General features: G+C 42.6%; 1 protein-coding gene across 1 annotated transcript in view; it reads right to left on the bottom strand.

Annotated features, from left to right (window-relative positions):
- The window catches only part of CTDSPL (CTD small phosphatase like), a 125,008-nt gene extending 108,152 nt beyond the window's left edge, over positions 1-16,856 (bottom strand). Inside the window, exon 1 of the mRNA XM_061395927.1 lies at positions 16,729-16,856. Coding sequence (XP_061251911.1) covers positions 16,729-16,807 — 79 coding nt within the window. The 5' untranslated portion in view covers positions 16,808-16,856. The remainder of the gene's footprint in view (positions 1-16,728) is intronic.
- Between the last annotated feature and the right edge of the window lie 641 nt (positions 16,857-17,497).

The following is a 17,497-nucleotide window of genomic DNA, read 5'->3' as shown; positions in this document are numbered from 1 at the left end:
CCAGAAATAGACCTACACACATACAGTCATCTGATTTTTTGATAAAGATTCAAAGGCAATACAATAGAAAAAGCATGGTTTCTTCAACAGCTGATGTGGAAACAACTGAACATTCACATGCAAACAAACTTCAATTTCTGCTCTTCAAATGACATCATCAACACCTTGAACCCATTAGGACAGCTACTATCAGTAAAGAAAGTAACAGTCCTGGTGAAGATGTGGAGAGACTGGCATCCTTGTTGTACTGGGCTTCAACACAAAATGGTACAGCTGTTGTGGGACAGCAGGTATGGTGGTTGCTCAAAAATTTAAATATACAATTACCATGCGATGCCACAATTCCACTCCTGAATATACATCCCTAAGTACTGACAGCAGGGACTGAAACAAGTAATTGCATATCCACGTCCACAGCAGCAGTATTCACAATGGCTACTACATGGAAGCCGTCCAAGTGTCCACTGACATACGAATAAATACACAAAATGTGGTATCTTTTACATACCACGTCTGTAAAAAGATATCTAATACATATGTATTTTTCTCTCCCTCTTTCTCTCTCAATATAACCTTAAAAAGAAATGCTACAAATGGATTCTGGCATGCTACAAACGGATCCACCTTGAGGACTTTATACTAAGTGAAATGTCAGTCATGTAAAGACAAATACTGCCTGATTCCACTTACGTGAGTAGGGTAGTCAAAACAAGAGACAGAAAGCAGACAGACGGCTGCCAGTGGCTGGGGAGAGGGACAATGGGCAGTTATTTAACAGGTACAGCGCTTCAGAGTTTCAAGGTGAAAAGAGTTCTGGAGACGGATGGTGGTGATACACTCACAACAACACAGATGTAGTCATTATCACTGAATTGTATACAATTTAGAATATACAATTATTAAGTAAATTGTAAGACAGTAAATTTAATGTAAAGTGTGTTTAACCACAAAAAAATTGGAAAGTCAAAGACATTGCTTAGAGGATGAAAAGACAGGTCACAGACTAGGATAAAATATTTGCAAAACACATATTCAGCAAAGTACTTGTATCCAGAATATATATAAAAAAAGCTTTCAAACTCAATAATAATAAATCAAATAATCTACTGTTTTTTTAAATTGGTAACAGTACGAACAGACACCTCGCCAAAAGGTGAATGGCACATAAAAAGAATATCAGCATTATCAGTTGTTAAGAGAATAGAAATTAAAACCCCAACAAAATACCACTAGTTGTCTGTCAGAATGGCTAAAATTTAAAAACTGACAATGCTAAGTAGGTGCTGATAACGAGCCACTAGAAGAGTCATACACGACCGGTGGAGATGCAAAACAGCACCGCTACTCTGGAGAACTGTTTGGTAGTTTTTTTAACAATAAAGTTAAATATATACTTTCAAACTGGCACACGCATACAATCAAATACTATTCAGCAAGAAATACCAACAAAGAACTGATACAGGAAACCACCTGGAGGCGCTTCAAAAGCATTTTGCTAAGTGAAAGAAACCAAACGCCCAAGGCTCCAGACGGCATGATTCTGTTTAGATGAAGTTTCAGAAAATGGAAGGAAGCGGAGAGAAGAGAGAGCTGTTCTGGGCTGAGTGTGGAAGGCAGGTAACGGCGAAGGGGCACAGGGGTTACTCTGTGAATCACGGAAATGTTCTCTATCTTGATTACGGAGGTGGTTACATAGCTGTATGAGTTTGGCAAAGCTCACAGAACTTTCCAACTTTTGTCGTTATTGCTAAGTCGCTCTTCGAGTCAAGCTCTTTTGCAACCTCATGGACTGTAAGCCCACCAGGCTCCTCTGTCCATGCGACTTCCCATGTAAGGATAGTGGAGTGGGTAGCCATTCCCTTCTCCAGGGGATCTTCCTGACCCAAGGATTGAACCTCCATCTCCTGCACTGACAGTGGATTCTTTATCACTGTGCCACCTAGGAAGCTTTCTAATTTTGGGTTACATCAAAAAGAACGATTTTTATTATATGTAAGTTTACCTTATTAAAAAACAAAAAAAAATCAAGAAGTCAAGCCTGTGCAGTGAAACAGAGTATCCTATGGGATAGAAAAATTCATGCTCACCAGTAAGTACTCATACCCTTGACAGAGTTAACAGCTCCTCCAACTGTATATGCCTGGTGGATGACTAACATGAAATGTGTTTGTTCTAACCAAAGCAAAAATTAAATCTGTTAAACTGTTGCCTCAAAAATGGGGTAAGAAAATACGGCTCTGATGGAGGTCTATGGAATTAAAGTCATTGGTTTCTGATCTGGACATGACTGAGTCAAATACTCAGAACAGATTTATGGTATGCTGAGCATGGAAGCTGGCTCCTGGACAGGACGCAGAGGGAGACATCACACATAACGCTGACTACAGGATGCATGTTTACTGGAACACTGACTTCACTTTGACACCGAAAGGCTACATTTATTCAAGCTGTGTTGACAAAGGAGTGTGGTTTGTTCTTCCAGATACCCTGAAACACTGAAAGCTTAGGTTAAACACTAATTATGAAAGGTAAGAATAGCATCAGCCATCACACACTAAGCCACTTCTCTTCACTTTTTAAAGCGCTTTGAGTACCAGGATTTTAAAACATTTTTGGCAAGTAGCCTTAATACAAGTTATAATTACAAAGAAATCTTTCAGTTTTTAACTCAAAGCAGTTTTTAACTCAGAATCAAAATGAGTGATTACTTAGGTGATTACATAATCCTTAGCGTCCATACAGACCACTGTTTATTAGGCCCTGGTTTCAGAGAACTGTGCCACCAGTGTTTTCCATGCTGACCCCAAATACAAAAATGCCCACATCCTAACCCAGTGCTACAGGCGGTTCCTAAGCCTTTGCTCCATTATGTGCTATTTCAAAGTCATAAGTGTAAATATTTGCCTAATTTAATTTTAAATAAAGCACTGACTATACATTCTCATTTTAAAAATAGTAAAATAAATGTTAAAAGAGTAAAGGGAAAGATACTATTTAATGAAAGTAGATTTTTAAAAAGAAAGCTGGGTCATTAAAAATATTGAACTTCAAATGTCTGATAAATCATGATTTAAAATCTGGAAAATAAGTTCCAAGGTAAATATTATACCTCAACATTTCCCAACAGAATCCTGACATTTCCCTTGACCTTAGCATCATATATTACTGCCAAAGCAAGTGAAAAACATATTATATACGTATATGTAAATCTAGAACTGTTTGTGGCCAGAGTGTTTCTTGACTTCTGCCAATTCCTGGCTGAAAGGACTCAGTGAACCCATTGGCCCTATCATGTATTCCCCTTCCTCCACTGCCGAAAGAGAAAAAGTCACTGAATTTCACTGAAAGAGAAAAAGCCACTGGCTTCACTTCTGGGTATATATCCAAAGAAAGCAAAATCACTATCCCAAAGAGGTGTCTGTACTCCCACACTCATTACAACATTATTTATAATAGTCAAGACATGGAAATAACCTAAGTGTCCACTGTCAGATGAATGGATAAAGAAGACTCTTTTTATATATACACACACACACACACACATATATATATATATTCACATATATATTATATAAAGGAATATTATTCTATCATAAACAGAAGTTGTAACAACATGGATGGACCTTGGGGGCAAGACATGCTAAATGAAATAAGTCAGAGACGGACAAAAACTTTATGATCTCATTTATATGTGGATTCCAAAACAAAACCAAAGTCACAGAAAAAGAGATCAGATTTGAGGTTGGCAGAGGGTGAGGGGCAAAGGAATTGGGTGAAGGTGGTCATAAGGTACAAAGCTCCAATTATAAGATAACAAGCAACAGGCATCTAATGAGCAACATGATCACTAGAGTTCACAATGCTGGGTGGTATATTCATAAGTCGCTAAGAAAGTGATCAATGCAAAGAAATAGAGGAAAACAACAGAATGGGAAAGACTAGAGATCTCTTCAAGAAAATTAGAGATACCAAGGGAACATTTCATGCAAAGATGGGCTCGATAAAGGACAGAAATGGTATGGACCTAAAAGAAGCAGAAGATATTAAGAAGAGATGGCAAGAGTACACAGAAGAACTATACAAAAAAGATCTTCACGACCCAGATAATCACAATGGTGTGATCACTCACCTAGAGCCAGACATCCTGGAATGTGAAGTCAAGTAGGCCTTAGAAAGCATCACTACGAACAAAGCCAGTGGAGGTGAGCTTTTTTCCAGTTGAGCTATTCCAAATCCTGAAAGATGATGCTGTGAAAGTGCTGCACTCAATATGCCAGCAAATTTGGAAAACTCAGCAGTGGCCACAGGACTGGAAAAGGGCAGTTTTCATTCCAATCCCAAAGAAACGTAATGCCAAAGAATGCTCAAACTACCGCACAATTGCACTCATCGCACATGCTAGTAAAGTAATGCTCAAAATTCTCCAAGCCAGGCTTCAGCAATATGTGAACCGTGAACTTCCTGATGTTCAAGCTGGTTTTAGAAAAGGCAGAGGAACCAGAGATCAAATTGCCAACATCTGCTGGATCAAGGAAGAAGCAAGAGGGTTTCAGAAAAACATCTATTTCTGTTTTATTGACTACGCCAAAGCCTTTGACTGTGTGGATCACAATAAACTGTGGAAAATTCTGAAAGAGATGGGAATACCAGACCACCTGATCTGCCTCTTGAGAAATTTGTATGCAGGTCAGGAAGCAACAGTTAGAACTGGACATGGAACAACAGACTGGTTCCAAATAGGAAAAGGAGTTCGTCAAGGCTGTATATTGTCACCCTGCTTATTTAACTTATATGCAGAGTACATCATGAGAAATGCTGGACTGGAAGAACACAAGCTGGAATCAAGATTGCTGGGAGAAATATCAATAACCTCAGATATGCAGATGACACCACCCTTATGGCAGAAAGTGAAGAGGAACTCAAAAGCCTCTTGACGAAAGTGAAAGTGGAGAGTGAAAAAGTTGGCTTAAAGCTCAACATTCAGAAAACGAAGATCATGGCATCCGGTCCCATCACTTCATGGCAAATAGATGGGGAAACAGTGGAAACAGTGTCAGACTTTATTTTGGGGGGCTCCAAAATCACTGCAGATGGTGACTGCAGCCATGAAATGAAAAGACGCTTCCTCCTTCAAAGGAAAGTTATGACCAACCTAGATAGCATATTCAAAAGCAGAGACATTACTTTGCCAACAAAGGTCCATCTAGTCAAGGCTATGGTTTTTCCAGTGGTCATGTATGGATGTGAGAGTTGGACTGTGAAGAAGGCTGAGCACGGAAGAATTGATGCTTTTGAACTGTGGTGTTGGAGAAGACTCTTGAGAGTCCCTTGGACTGCAAGGAGATCCAACCAGTCCATTCTGAAGGAGATAAGCCCCGGGATTTCTTTGGAAGGAATGATGCTAAAGCTGAAACTCCAGTACTTTGGCCACCTCATGTGAAGAGTTGACTCACTGGAAAAGACTCTGATGCTGGGAGGGATTAGGGGCAGGAGGAGAAGGGGACGACAGAGGATGAGATGGCTGAATGGCATCACTGACTCAATGGACGTGAGTCTGGGTGAACTCCGGGAGTTGGTGATGGACAGGGAGGCCTGGCGTGCTGCGATTCATGGGGTCGCAAAGAGTTGGACACGACTGAGCAACTGAGCTGAAACTGAACTGAAGAAAGTGAATCTTAAAAATTATAATCATAAGAAAAAAAACTGGTAACTATGAGGTCATGGATGTTCAAACTCACTGTAGTAATCATTTCACTATATGTGTGTATATGTATGTATGTCACGTCATTATGCTGTATACCTTAAACTTCAATAGTGTCACATGTCAACTGCATCTCAATAAAACTGGGCTGAAAATAAACAAATGCTCCAGAGTTAAACTTGAGGCTGTGTAGTCCTATGTTTGCATATGGACTTCCCCTGTGACGTGGGCCACTCCAGTCAAGTGCAGTCTGGGGCAAATTTTGGAAGCCCCCAGACCTACGTTCAGGGCAGCACAGACAGAAGAAGAGTTTTCCAGTCACTGGCCAGAGAGCTCTGTCTAGTAGTAACCAGCAGCGCTAAAACCAGAGATAAGCTCCTTTGTGTTTACCCCAGGAAGACATTTCTATCTACTTAAATGGATGCTTTCTCAATTGAGAAACAAAATGAAAGATAAGATACAGGTTTAAACCTGCTTGCCAATCAAACAGAATATTAGATCAAAAATACATCTAACTCAGGATATTCGAGAATGCTGATCTAAATTCTGGTGTTAAGACGAAAGCTTAAGAATGCATCCTTTGAAGGCTGGCTCAACAACAGTTGTCACTGAAGCCCCACTGATCTAGACTTGATTTCACACTGAATTCATTATCATTTCTCTTTTTCAGGGACAATCAAGATTCTCAAAGTACTAACCCAATTTGACTTTTACATCAGTCACTAGCACTTTGCTGAAATAAACCTTTAAAGGGACAACTCTGCAATTCTAGTCTTCCTTAAAACAATTTGGATAGGTCTAAAAATTAATCAGGGGACTTCTACTTCCAAGAAGATGGAGTATAATTCTTCCTAATCTGTCCACTAGTACAACTAAAAGCCCAGTTTATAGAGCAAACACAAGCTGACTGAAAGGTGGGGGGAAGAAGGCAGAGCAGGGAGGGAGCTGAGAACTTAAACCAAGGCTGGTGACCCCTGGGTTTTCTTTTGCCTCATATAACCCAAACTCAGAGCCAAAGGAGCTAGATATGGGCAAAAATCAACAGCTACTGACAAAAAAAAAAAAAAAAAAGTCCTTTCAGAAGCCTATTCTTTGTAACCAAAGGACCAGAAAAGGGACAGTCTATCAAGACAGGAAACTTTCAGATAATAAAACTGCTCTGCTGCAGAGAACACCACACACGCACACACTGTGGCCCCAACCCCACCGAGGTCAGCAAACCCCAAAGGGCATGTAGATCTCCACCCCCACCAGGGTATAAGGAGGCACCCCCCACCCTGCTGGGGCAGTGGCTGAGAAAGCCATGTGGGGAGAAGAGACCTTCACTCCTAACTGCTGGTAATGGGTCCCTCCCTCTCCCAGTGGTGCTAGTGAAGACCATGTGGCTAGCCTGGACTTCCATTCCTACCAAGGTGTCAGAGGAGGCACAAGAAGATTCAGGGTTTTTAGCCTCACCCACTCCCACTACAGAGATCATGTGGGAGCTGAAACTCCCTTCCTGCCCATCAGTTTGTCAGGAGAGGTCAAGTGGAGATCCTGGACTTCTACCTCTCCCTGGCAATAATGGGGCAGTGTTTCCCCTTCTCTGCTGGAGCAGTGTCAGAGAAAACCAACTAAAACTGAAGCTTTAAATAAGACACAGACTCTCATAACATGATAAGAAAAAGTCCAAATTTCAACTGCAATTCACTTGTTACACCAAGAGCCAGAAGATCTCAAACTCAACGAAAAAAAGACAATCGCGGCCAACACCAAGAAAGCTATTACAATTACCTGACAAAAATTTTCAAGCAGCTATGGTAAAAGCAATTAGGAAGATATTGAAAACAAATGGAAATAGAAAGCCTCAGCAAAGACACAGCAAGTCTTAGCAAAGGAAAACAAGACATAAAGAAAAACTGAATGGCAAATTTTAAGTGAAACAAAAGTTGAAATAAAAAACTTGTGGATAGGCTCAATAGCAGAATGGAGGGGACTAGGAGCAAATCACTGAACTCAGAGATAGGACAAAATTACCCAATCTGAATCAACAGACAGAAGAGTTTTTTTTTTTTTTAAAGAGTAGTTGGTATTGATAAACCTGTGGGCCTGTAACAAAGGACCTCATATTTGTGTCATCAGAGTCCCAGGAGAAGAGGAGAAAAGAGCAGGGCTAAAAAAGTACTTCAGAAAATAAAGGCTGAAAACGTCCCAAATTTTGTAAGAGACAACCTTACAAATTCAAGAAGCTAAGTGAATCCCCAATAGAATAAACCTGAAGAAATCCACACTGAGACATATCATAACTAAACTTCTGAAAACTAAAGATGATACAGATACTTTGGAAGACAGTTTGACAGTTTCTCATGAAACAAAAAGCCTTCTCACCATACAGTACAGCAACGGTGCTCCTCAGCATTCACCCAGATGAGCTGAAACCGTGTGGGGTCAGTGTTACACGGGAACACTTTCTGCTCAGTTTCGCTATGAACTTAAAACCATCCTAAAAAATAAAGCCCATATTAAAAAACAACAACAACAAACATCGAGGACTTCCCTGGTGGTCGAGTGGTTAAGAATCAGCCTGCCGGTGTAGAGGACATGAGTTCAGTCCCTGGTCCAGGAAGATTCCACATGCTCTGGGGCAACCAAGCCTGTGCATCACAACTAGTGAGCCTGTGCACTAGAGCTGGGGAGCCGCGGCTACTGAAGCCCGCATGCCGCAAAGCCTGCATGCCGCAATCGGAAGCCTGCGCACCGCAACTGCAGAGTAGCCCCGGCTCGCAGAAACCAAGACCCAGCACAGACAAAATTAAATAAAATAGCTAAATTAAAAAAGAAGTTTTCTATAAAATAATACATTGAACTGAATGAAGATGAAAATATAACATCAGAATTTGCGAGATATTGCAAAAATAATACTAAGAGAAAAACGTGTGGCACAGTATGCATATGTTAGGAAAAGGAAGCGTCTCAAATCAATAATCTAAGTTCCCTTCCAAGAACCTAGAAAAAGAGCAAAATAAACCCAAATCAAGCATAAGGAAGGAAAATAATAAAGAACAGAAAAGATTATCAGTTGACTTGAAAACATTAAAAGTGGTAGAGAAAAATCAGTGAAATACAAAATGGGTCTTTTTTTTTTTAAAGATCAAGAAAATTGAGAAACCTCTATCAAGTCTCACCAAAAAATAAGATGGAAGACACAAATTACCAATATTACAAATGAAAGTGGGGATGTTAGAAACAGGGGCTGTCTCTTCAGACCCTGCAAGCATCGAATAGATAATGAGGGAATAATACTATGAACAACTCTACACACAAATATGACAACTTCGATGAAATGCATCAAATCTCAAAAAACAAAAATGACACAACTTATCCCATATAAAAGAGATGATCTGAATAGCTCTATAACTATTAGAGAAACTGAATTTGTCATTTAAAAATTCCACCCAAAGAAATCTCCAGGTCCAGACGATTTCACTGGGAATGAATACCAGTATTACACAATCTCTTCCAGAAAAGAGAACAGAATACTTTCCAATTTACTTTACAAAGTTGGCACCAAATTAGATAAAGACCATACCCAAAATGAAAAGCATAGACCAATATCACTCATGAATACAGATGCAAAAATCCTTAACAAAATGGTGGCAATGAGAATTCATTAATACACAAAAAGAATTACATACAAAATCATGAGGCTTATTCTAGGCATACAGGATGGTTCAATATTTTAAAATCTATCAGTGTAATCTACCAGATTAATAGACCAAAGATGAAAACTCACATGATCATATCAATTGATACAGGAAAAACATATGACAAAATTCAACATCCATCTCTGATAAAAACTCTCAGAAAAACTGGAATACAGGAGAACTTCCTTAACCATTTAATAAAGACATACACACACATACATACACAAACAGCCAACAATAGCCAACAATATACTTTTACAACAGTAAAAGACTGAAATGGGAACAAGGTAAGGATGTCCATTCTCACAACTCTTATTCAGCATACTTCTCTAAGTTTTCATCGACACAATAAAGAAAAAGAAATAAAAGGCATACAAATCAGAAAGGAAGAAATAGAAATGTTCTTATGTGATGACATCTTAAAAGCCTTCTATGTTAAAAGCCTCAAAAAACATACAAAGTCTCTTATAACTAATAAGTGAGTTCAGTATAGAGGACATAACAAAGACATACAAAATTAACTGCATTCCTATATACTAGTACCGAACGTGTGAATACCAAAATTAAAAACATAACTAAAATCACTCAAAAAAAAAAAAAAAAGAAACATGTAACCACTTAGATTGGAGAAGGCAATGGCAGCCCACTCCAGTACTCTTGCCTGGAAAATCCCATGGACGGAGGACCCTGATGGGCCGCAGTCCATGGGGTCGCTAGGAGTCGGACACGACTGAGTGACTTCACTTTCACTTTTCACTTTTATGCACTGGAGAAGGAAATGGCAACCCACTCCAGTGTTCTTGCCTGGAGAATCCGAGGGATGGGGGAGCCTGGTGGGCTGCCGTCTATGGGGTCACACAGAGTCGGACACGACTGAAGCGACTTAGCAGCAGCAGCAGCAGCAGCAACCACTTAGATACGTATCTAATAAAAACATTAATAGGACTTGTATGCTGAAAACCTATACAACCCTGATGAAAGAATCAAAGAATACCATATCTCAATAAATGGAAAGACCACGGTCATGAACTGGAAGATTCAATATAGTGAAGATGTTAATTCTCCCCAAACTGACACACAGGCTTAATTTGATTCCTATCAAATCTCAGCAAGCTTTCTGTAGATAGAGACAAGATTATTGTAATATATATGTATATATAGAATATATAGAGAAAGGAACTAGAACTGCTAAAACAAAAGACAAAATTTGGAGGAATCAGGCTATTCTATCTCAAGACTTAATATACAGCTACAATAACCAAGACAGTGGTATAGGCAGAGGGGACAGACACATAAATCAGTGGAATAAAATAGAAAACTCAGAGACCTACACAAATACGACGCGCTGGTTTTTGACTGATACACTGATTTGAAATGCAAAAGAAACTCAAAAGAGGAAGGAAAGCCTTTTCAACAAATGTGGCTAAAGTGATTAGACAGTCAGAGACAAAAAACTTAATCTAGTTGTGGTTCCCTGACGGCTCAGATGATAAAGAATCTGCTTGCAGTGCAGGAGACTCAGGTTCAATCCCTGTGTCGGGAAGATCCCCCGGAGAAGGGGGATCTCCAAGTATTCCTGCCTGGAGAATTCCACGAACAGAGGAGCCTGGTAAGCTATGGTCTATGTGGTCAAAAGAGTCAGACACAATTGAGCAACTAACACTTTCACTTTCACCTTACAAAAATGAAATCACAACAGATAATGGTATTAAATGTAAAACATAAAACTACAAAACTTTTGGGAAGAGCATATGACAAAACACTCAGGTCTAGTGTGAGATAAAGGGTTCTTAGACTTGACCTCAAAAGCACAACCAATTGAAGGAAAAATTGATATATTAAAAACTTTTGTTCTGCAAAATACTGTGTAAGGAGGATGAATAGACAAGCTACAGATAAGGAGGAAATATTTGCAAACCACATACCTGATGAAGGACTAACATCGAGAATTGAAAAGAATTCTCAAAACCCAACAGTGAAAGAAATATCCAATTAGAACATGAACAAAAGACAAGAAGGAACATCTCATCAAAGAAGATATACAGAAGGAAAAAGCACATGGAGAGAAGTTCAACATCATTAGCCATCAGAGAAATCCAAATTAAAACCACAATGAGATAGCACTACACACATATCAGAATGATTAATACAAAAAGGTGATATCGAACACTGGTGAGGACGTGGAGAAATTAGATCTTTCATGAACTGCTGGTGAGATTATAAACTGGTACATTTAATTTGGAAAACAGTTTGGCAGTTTCTTTAAAAAGCAAATATGCAACTACCATATGATCCAGCAATTGCATGCCTGGGTACTTTTCCTGGAGAAATGATGACTTCTCTTTACTCAAAAACCTGTCCACTAACGTTTATAGCAGTTTTATGTGTAATAGCCCAAATTCAGAAACGATTAGATGTTCTTCAAAGAGTGATTGGTTAAACTGTGGTATATTCATGTCATGGAATACTATTCTGCAATAAAAAAGAAGAAAATACTGATATAGGCAACAACCTGACTGAAAATCCAGAGAATTAAGCTGAATGAAAAAAGTCAACTCCAAAAGATCACACTGTTTGATTCCATGTATACACATTCCTAAAATGACAAAATTTCAGAAATGAAGAACAGACGAGTGGTTTCCAACAGGCTGAGAAGGAGTGGGAATGGAAGAGAACTAGGTGTAGTTATAAAACGGCACCATGAGGGATCTTTGAGCTGATGGAATTCTGTGTCCTGACCACACCAATGATTTTGTACAAAGGTTTGGCAAGATGCTAACATTAGTGGGAACTAGGTAGGGGGGTCAGTGTGACTGCTTACAGCTGCATGTAAACTTAAGAGTCATTTCTGAATAAAAAGTTTAATATTAAAAAGTTAATCAAATTGAATCTACTTCAAATTTGTTCCACCATCTGAAATAACTATTGCTTCCAAGAATCTTCTCCTTGATGTAATTTTGTTAGCAGCCCAAAGGTTAAAGGTTTCTGAGTTAAGCTGAAGTGTCGCAAACATGTGGAGGAAATATACCTAGTATCCTGGGCCAAAAATCTGCCAAAACAAACTTGTCTACAGAAATCTCATCAAGGGACATGCATTAGCTTACAGAATAATTAACTGTTCAGCAAGAACTGATATGTGCTTGATAATGTTGCATATTAATTGAGAGGCTTTTGTTTTATTATTATTCAACTCCCTTTAATTACTTATTTTCCTCCAAATAGCTATGGGAAATTTCCTTTCGTTAAAAAAATTCATCTGTAAAACACAAGGACATTTTCATTAATATTTAAACAAAAAGGCAAAGTTCCCTCACTTTCCAGCTCAGTCTATTCCCCAGGGAAAATCACTGTTGTTTGTTTGAAGTATTTTTTCAGATTATTTTTTGTGTGTCTCTAGACATATGTACAGTTTTCTGTCTGTGTGTCTGATATTTTTTAAAATACAGACAGGATCACACTGTTTATATTATTCAATTACTTTACCCCCACCCTGCTTTAAAATCTCTTGGAAATGTGCATGTTAGTATCCTTAGATCTAATTTAATTCATTCTTTCTAAGTGCCTTATAGTATTTTGTGGTATTGACGTACTACAGTCTAATCCTTTGGCACTTAGGATGTTCCCGATTTTTTATATTGCAAGCAATGTAGACATTGGTGAAAATCCTTGTATGTGTTTCCTGTAGCATATATAAGGCTTTTTCTCTAGGACAGAAACCCAGAAGTAGACCTGGCTTCACAGGTATCACCAATATTGTTGATTGGCTGAGATTATACCCGTTCCCACCTATTCCCAATTATCTTCTTTCCTGCGTCCAAACCAAAGGTTGGAGTGACTATGTGACCCAGTTCTGGCCGATTAAACATCACCAAAAGTTTGCTGGGTGGTCCCTAGCTATATTTGTGCTTTCCAGTTAAAAATAGCTGGACCTTTTTCCTTCCCTGAAGGTGGCTATGGTGTTTGGAGGGGTGGCAGCCACATTACAACATGTAGTAAAGTTAAGGGAATCACAGTGATGTCAGCTGTGATACTAATGAGTTGCCAAACTAAAGCTATCGACAGGTACCTCCAGACTGCTTGCTATGTGACAAGAATAAACCTCTGCCAGGTTAAGCTACAGTGTTAAGTCTGGTTTTCTATTACTTGCAGCCAAATGTTTCTAAGAGATTCAGTACTCAAATATTCTCTAAAAAGTCTGTACTCACTTCATTCTCCCACAAAGGTTTATAACAGTATTCCTTTCCCAAAACTTTTGTTTACTTTGAATGTTGTCAGTCATTTCAATGTTTAAACAAGCTGACACAGAAGAAAAATTTCACAGGAAGTAAAGCATCATTTCATACATTTATTGGACATTCAAATTTCCTCTTCTACAATTTTTCTTGTTCATATCTCTTGACCACTTTTCTACTGTATTGTTAGACTTTTTCTTATTGATTTGTAAATTTCCAGATAGTAAAGCAGCCTGGGCTAAACTCACACCGAAAACTGCCTCTGTATCTTTATACTATCAGTCAAGTCAAACACGATTACAAAATAAATCTTCGGTGACAGGCCACACCTCCGACAGGGACAATCATGTCTGAGTGCTCACTACCACGTGGCAAAGTGTCAAAAAGTAATTCAACTTGTGCAAACAACCCGGGCCCCAGCCCACACTTACTACTTCCTCTGCAAACCTCCACCTAAAGAAAGGTATATGCAACAGTGACACACTGGTGAACTAGGCAGAGTCTTTAACAGACTTCATCTCATTTAATCCAAATCAAACCCAAAAGGCAGTCATTATTAATCCTATTTTAAGAACAAAAAATAAAAGTAAACTTTTAAAACCAAGAGTTTCTTTCCTATCACAAAATCTTACATTTCAGGCTGCATAACTAAAATCAAAACGATTAAGAGTTCACCTAAAACTTGAGTGATAACAAAATCCATTGTGCCTGTCTAAATATATCAACATGCTTAATTAAGCAAGAAACATTGTTAAACATGTTTAGTGGTTTATGAATCTGAGCAAAGTATTCCAAAGCTAGGTTCTACAGTTTATTGCCACACTATAGTTAACCCAAATTATTTTGTTTTAAAGTGAGAAACTAAACTGAGTAAGATTTTAATGCTTCAACAAGAAGCACTGACTACAAGAAGCCACCGACCCCACCCCAGAGAGGCAGGTAAGGAATTCCTCTCATCAGTTATCAACCAACCAATCTGACGCTAGAAAACAAACAAAATAAGCAGTTAAAGATAATACAAGATTGTCATGAAAAGAAACATAAACAAGTTGAATAGAACAGGCACCATCCTTGAATAGAACAAGCACTATCCTTGAATATTTGTACATGGTTTGAATTTTGGATAACTGTCTCCACTTTTAAAAGTTTAGGAGCTAGAGGAAAAGAGAAAGTTGGGGAGGCGCCTGCTCCTGCAATCAGGTGGGGAGCAGTAGGAAGGCTGAAGTCCTGACAAACATTTTCCTGCTTTCTGCCACACCTCTCATCACAAGAGCTGTGGATTCTCTCTGGCACAGCATCACACAAAGCACTCAATCCACACTGGAGGAGAAGCAGAGGCATCAAATCTCCTCGATGCCTCCGAGCAAACTGTCCCTGAGGGGACATGCCCAGCCCAGGGACAGCAGGCCCGGGCCCTAGGAACCAACAGCCCCAGCAACAGGAAGGCCAGACCAAGCAAGGCGCTGCCCACTTGGGCCCCAGAGAGACATGGAGATCCATCTGGAGCAGCCTCCTCCAGTGCTTCAGCCCCTCTGTAAGGCACAGAAACATGCCTGGGGGGAGTCTGATTTCTAATTTTACACAAAAGAAAACAAGTCTGCAGACACACAGTGTTTATGGTCTATGGAATCTGCAAATGAGTTGACAAATCGCCAATCTGAGGGGTGACTCTGGTGGGCTTGCCCAGGGATTCCTGCCTGGGGAGAGGTAATGGAGTGTTTCCCCCACCCCCATGCCACTCCTCAGCAGAGCTGCACACCTCACCCAACTGGCACAGCAAGGTTAGTAACACATGTTAAGAAATCTGACTCTCTGCCAAAGTCAAAGGCCAGGCTTGGAGAGGGGAGGGGGGAGCATCCCAGTGGGCTGCTCCTGACCTCAGTGCAGGTGTTTGCCAGGCACACAGCAGGAAGATTTAGTCACAGAACAAAACAAGCCAGATTCCTTGGCCCTTCAAAACTGTCCAAAGCTCAGGCCAGCTTACTAGAGGGACAGTAACCAGGGCTCATGAGAGAGGGGGACAACAGGCCTCCAAGAGGGGCAGGGACACAAAGGAAAAGAGCAATGAGGGGTGGGTGATGGGGCCAAAATGTGCTGGAATCAAACCAGGTCCTTCAGCACCGTGCCGGCTCTCCCGGGAGGGACACACCTGGCACCCAAGGGCTCCTCCGAGGGTCCGTTAGAGCTGGGCCCTAAAGGGGCCACCAAACCCTGTAGATGCACCCAACAGGTGCCACTGAGACAGCAGAGTCAAGCAGGGGGCTAGCTCAGCAATGCTCCCCCCACCCCACTTGCGCAACCAACTAAACACACCCAAGCACACAGCCTCACTGTCGGGTGAACACACAGGCTCATGGTCAGGCACAGCACACACGCAGTCTTCCTAGGTGTAACTGCACACACACACACACACACACCACCCTGCCAGTCCATGGGCACAACATACTCAACCTGCCAGTTCAGTGCTGTGAGCTCACAGTCATGTTCATACACAAACTCTGTAGGGAATGAACACATACAAACTCTGCAGGCTCGGGCTCATGCAGGCACACACACACACACAACTCCACAACCTCCTAGTCAGGTACACACAAACATACATAATGTACACAAGCACACTCACAGCCTGTCAGGAAAACCGGTGCTCACACACCTTTACCATCTCTCAGTTGGCCTGTGCATACCCACAGCATGCAAGTGTACACACACAAGTGCACACACACGTAATCCGATAGACACACACACTCACAACCTATCCGTTAGGTGCACACATAGCCTTCCAACCTCTGCCCACTGCATACACACGACACACACACTTCCAACCTGCCAGAAACACACGCGGGCTCACAACTTCTCCGTCGCGTGAGCGCACACACAAACTCCTGGCCCGCAGGGTCACCCCCACATCGCCGCCACCCGGAGAAAGGCGCACGCCCCCTCCCGCGCCCCGAGCGGCGCGGGCACACTCCCCCTCCCGCCCGCTCGCCTCCCTGCTGCGCACCCCGCACCCACGCACCCCTCCCCCAGCCCGCGCCAGCGCCCGGCAGCCAACTCCGGTCGCGCGGGGAGTGCCCACGCCCCCGGCCTGCGCCCGGCCCGCGCCCCTCCTTACCTTTCTCGCCGGCGCCCGGGGCCCGGCCCTCGTCCTCCTTGGGGTTGGTCACCTGGGTGATGATGGCCGGGCCGTCCATGGGTGCGCGGCGCGGCGGCCGCCCGCCGGCCCGGCCCCCCGGCAGCCAGGCGCACGGGCGCGCGGCGCGGGGGGCGCGCGGGGCCGCGGGCCGGGGGGGCGCTCGCCGCCGCCGCCTGGGCGCGCCCGCCGCCCGGCCCCGCGCTCTGTGAGAGGCGGCCCGGGCTCGCGCCCCCGCTCCCGCCGCCGCCGCCGCCTCTGGGCTGGAGCGGCCGCCGCCTCGTCACCATGAACCCCGGAGCCGCGCCCGGGAGAGCCGCGCAAGGAGAGGCGGAGCGGGAGGCCGGGCGCCGCGGGAAGCGGGAGCGGGCGAGGGGGAAGGAGCAAGCGAGGAGCGAGGGCGGGCGGGAGAGAGGGAGGGAATGAGGGAGGGAACGAGGGAAAGCGGGAGGGCGGGCGGGTGGGTGTGTCCCGGCCGGGGGACCGGCCTCCGCCGCCGCCGCCGCCGCCGGCGCTGCCCGCCAGCCCCGGGGGGAGAGGGGTGCGGGGTGAGACCGAAGCGCTGGGTGGAGGGCGGGAGGGGTTCTTGGGCAGACGCGGGGTGGGGGGGACGGGCTTGGGGTGTAGGGGATTCCAGAGGGGTCCTGGCGGTAGATGTGAGGGCCGAGGTGTGTGGGGGCGTCAGGAGGCCTGGGAAGATGAGTGAGGTGAGCGGCCTGGGGTGCGAAGGCCGTGAGGAGTCTGGCAGATG

This window comes from Bos javanicus, chromosome 22 (assembly GCF_032452875.1).
Source record: "Bos javanicus breed banteng chromosome 22, ARS-OSU_banteng_1.0, whole genome shotgun sequence".
Classification (NCBI taxonomy): Eukaryota; Metazoa; Chordata; class Mammalia; order Artiodactyla; family Bovidae; genus Bos; species Bos javanicus.
The sequence above is the reverse complement of the archived record's forward strand: the minus strand, read 5'-3'. Positions and strand labels throughout refer to the sequence as shown.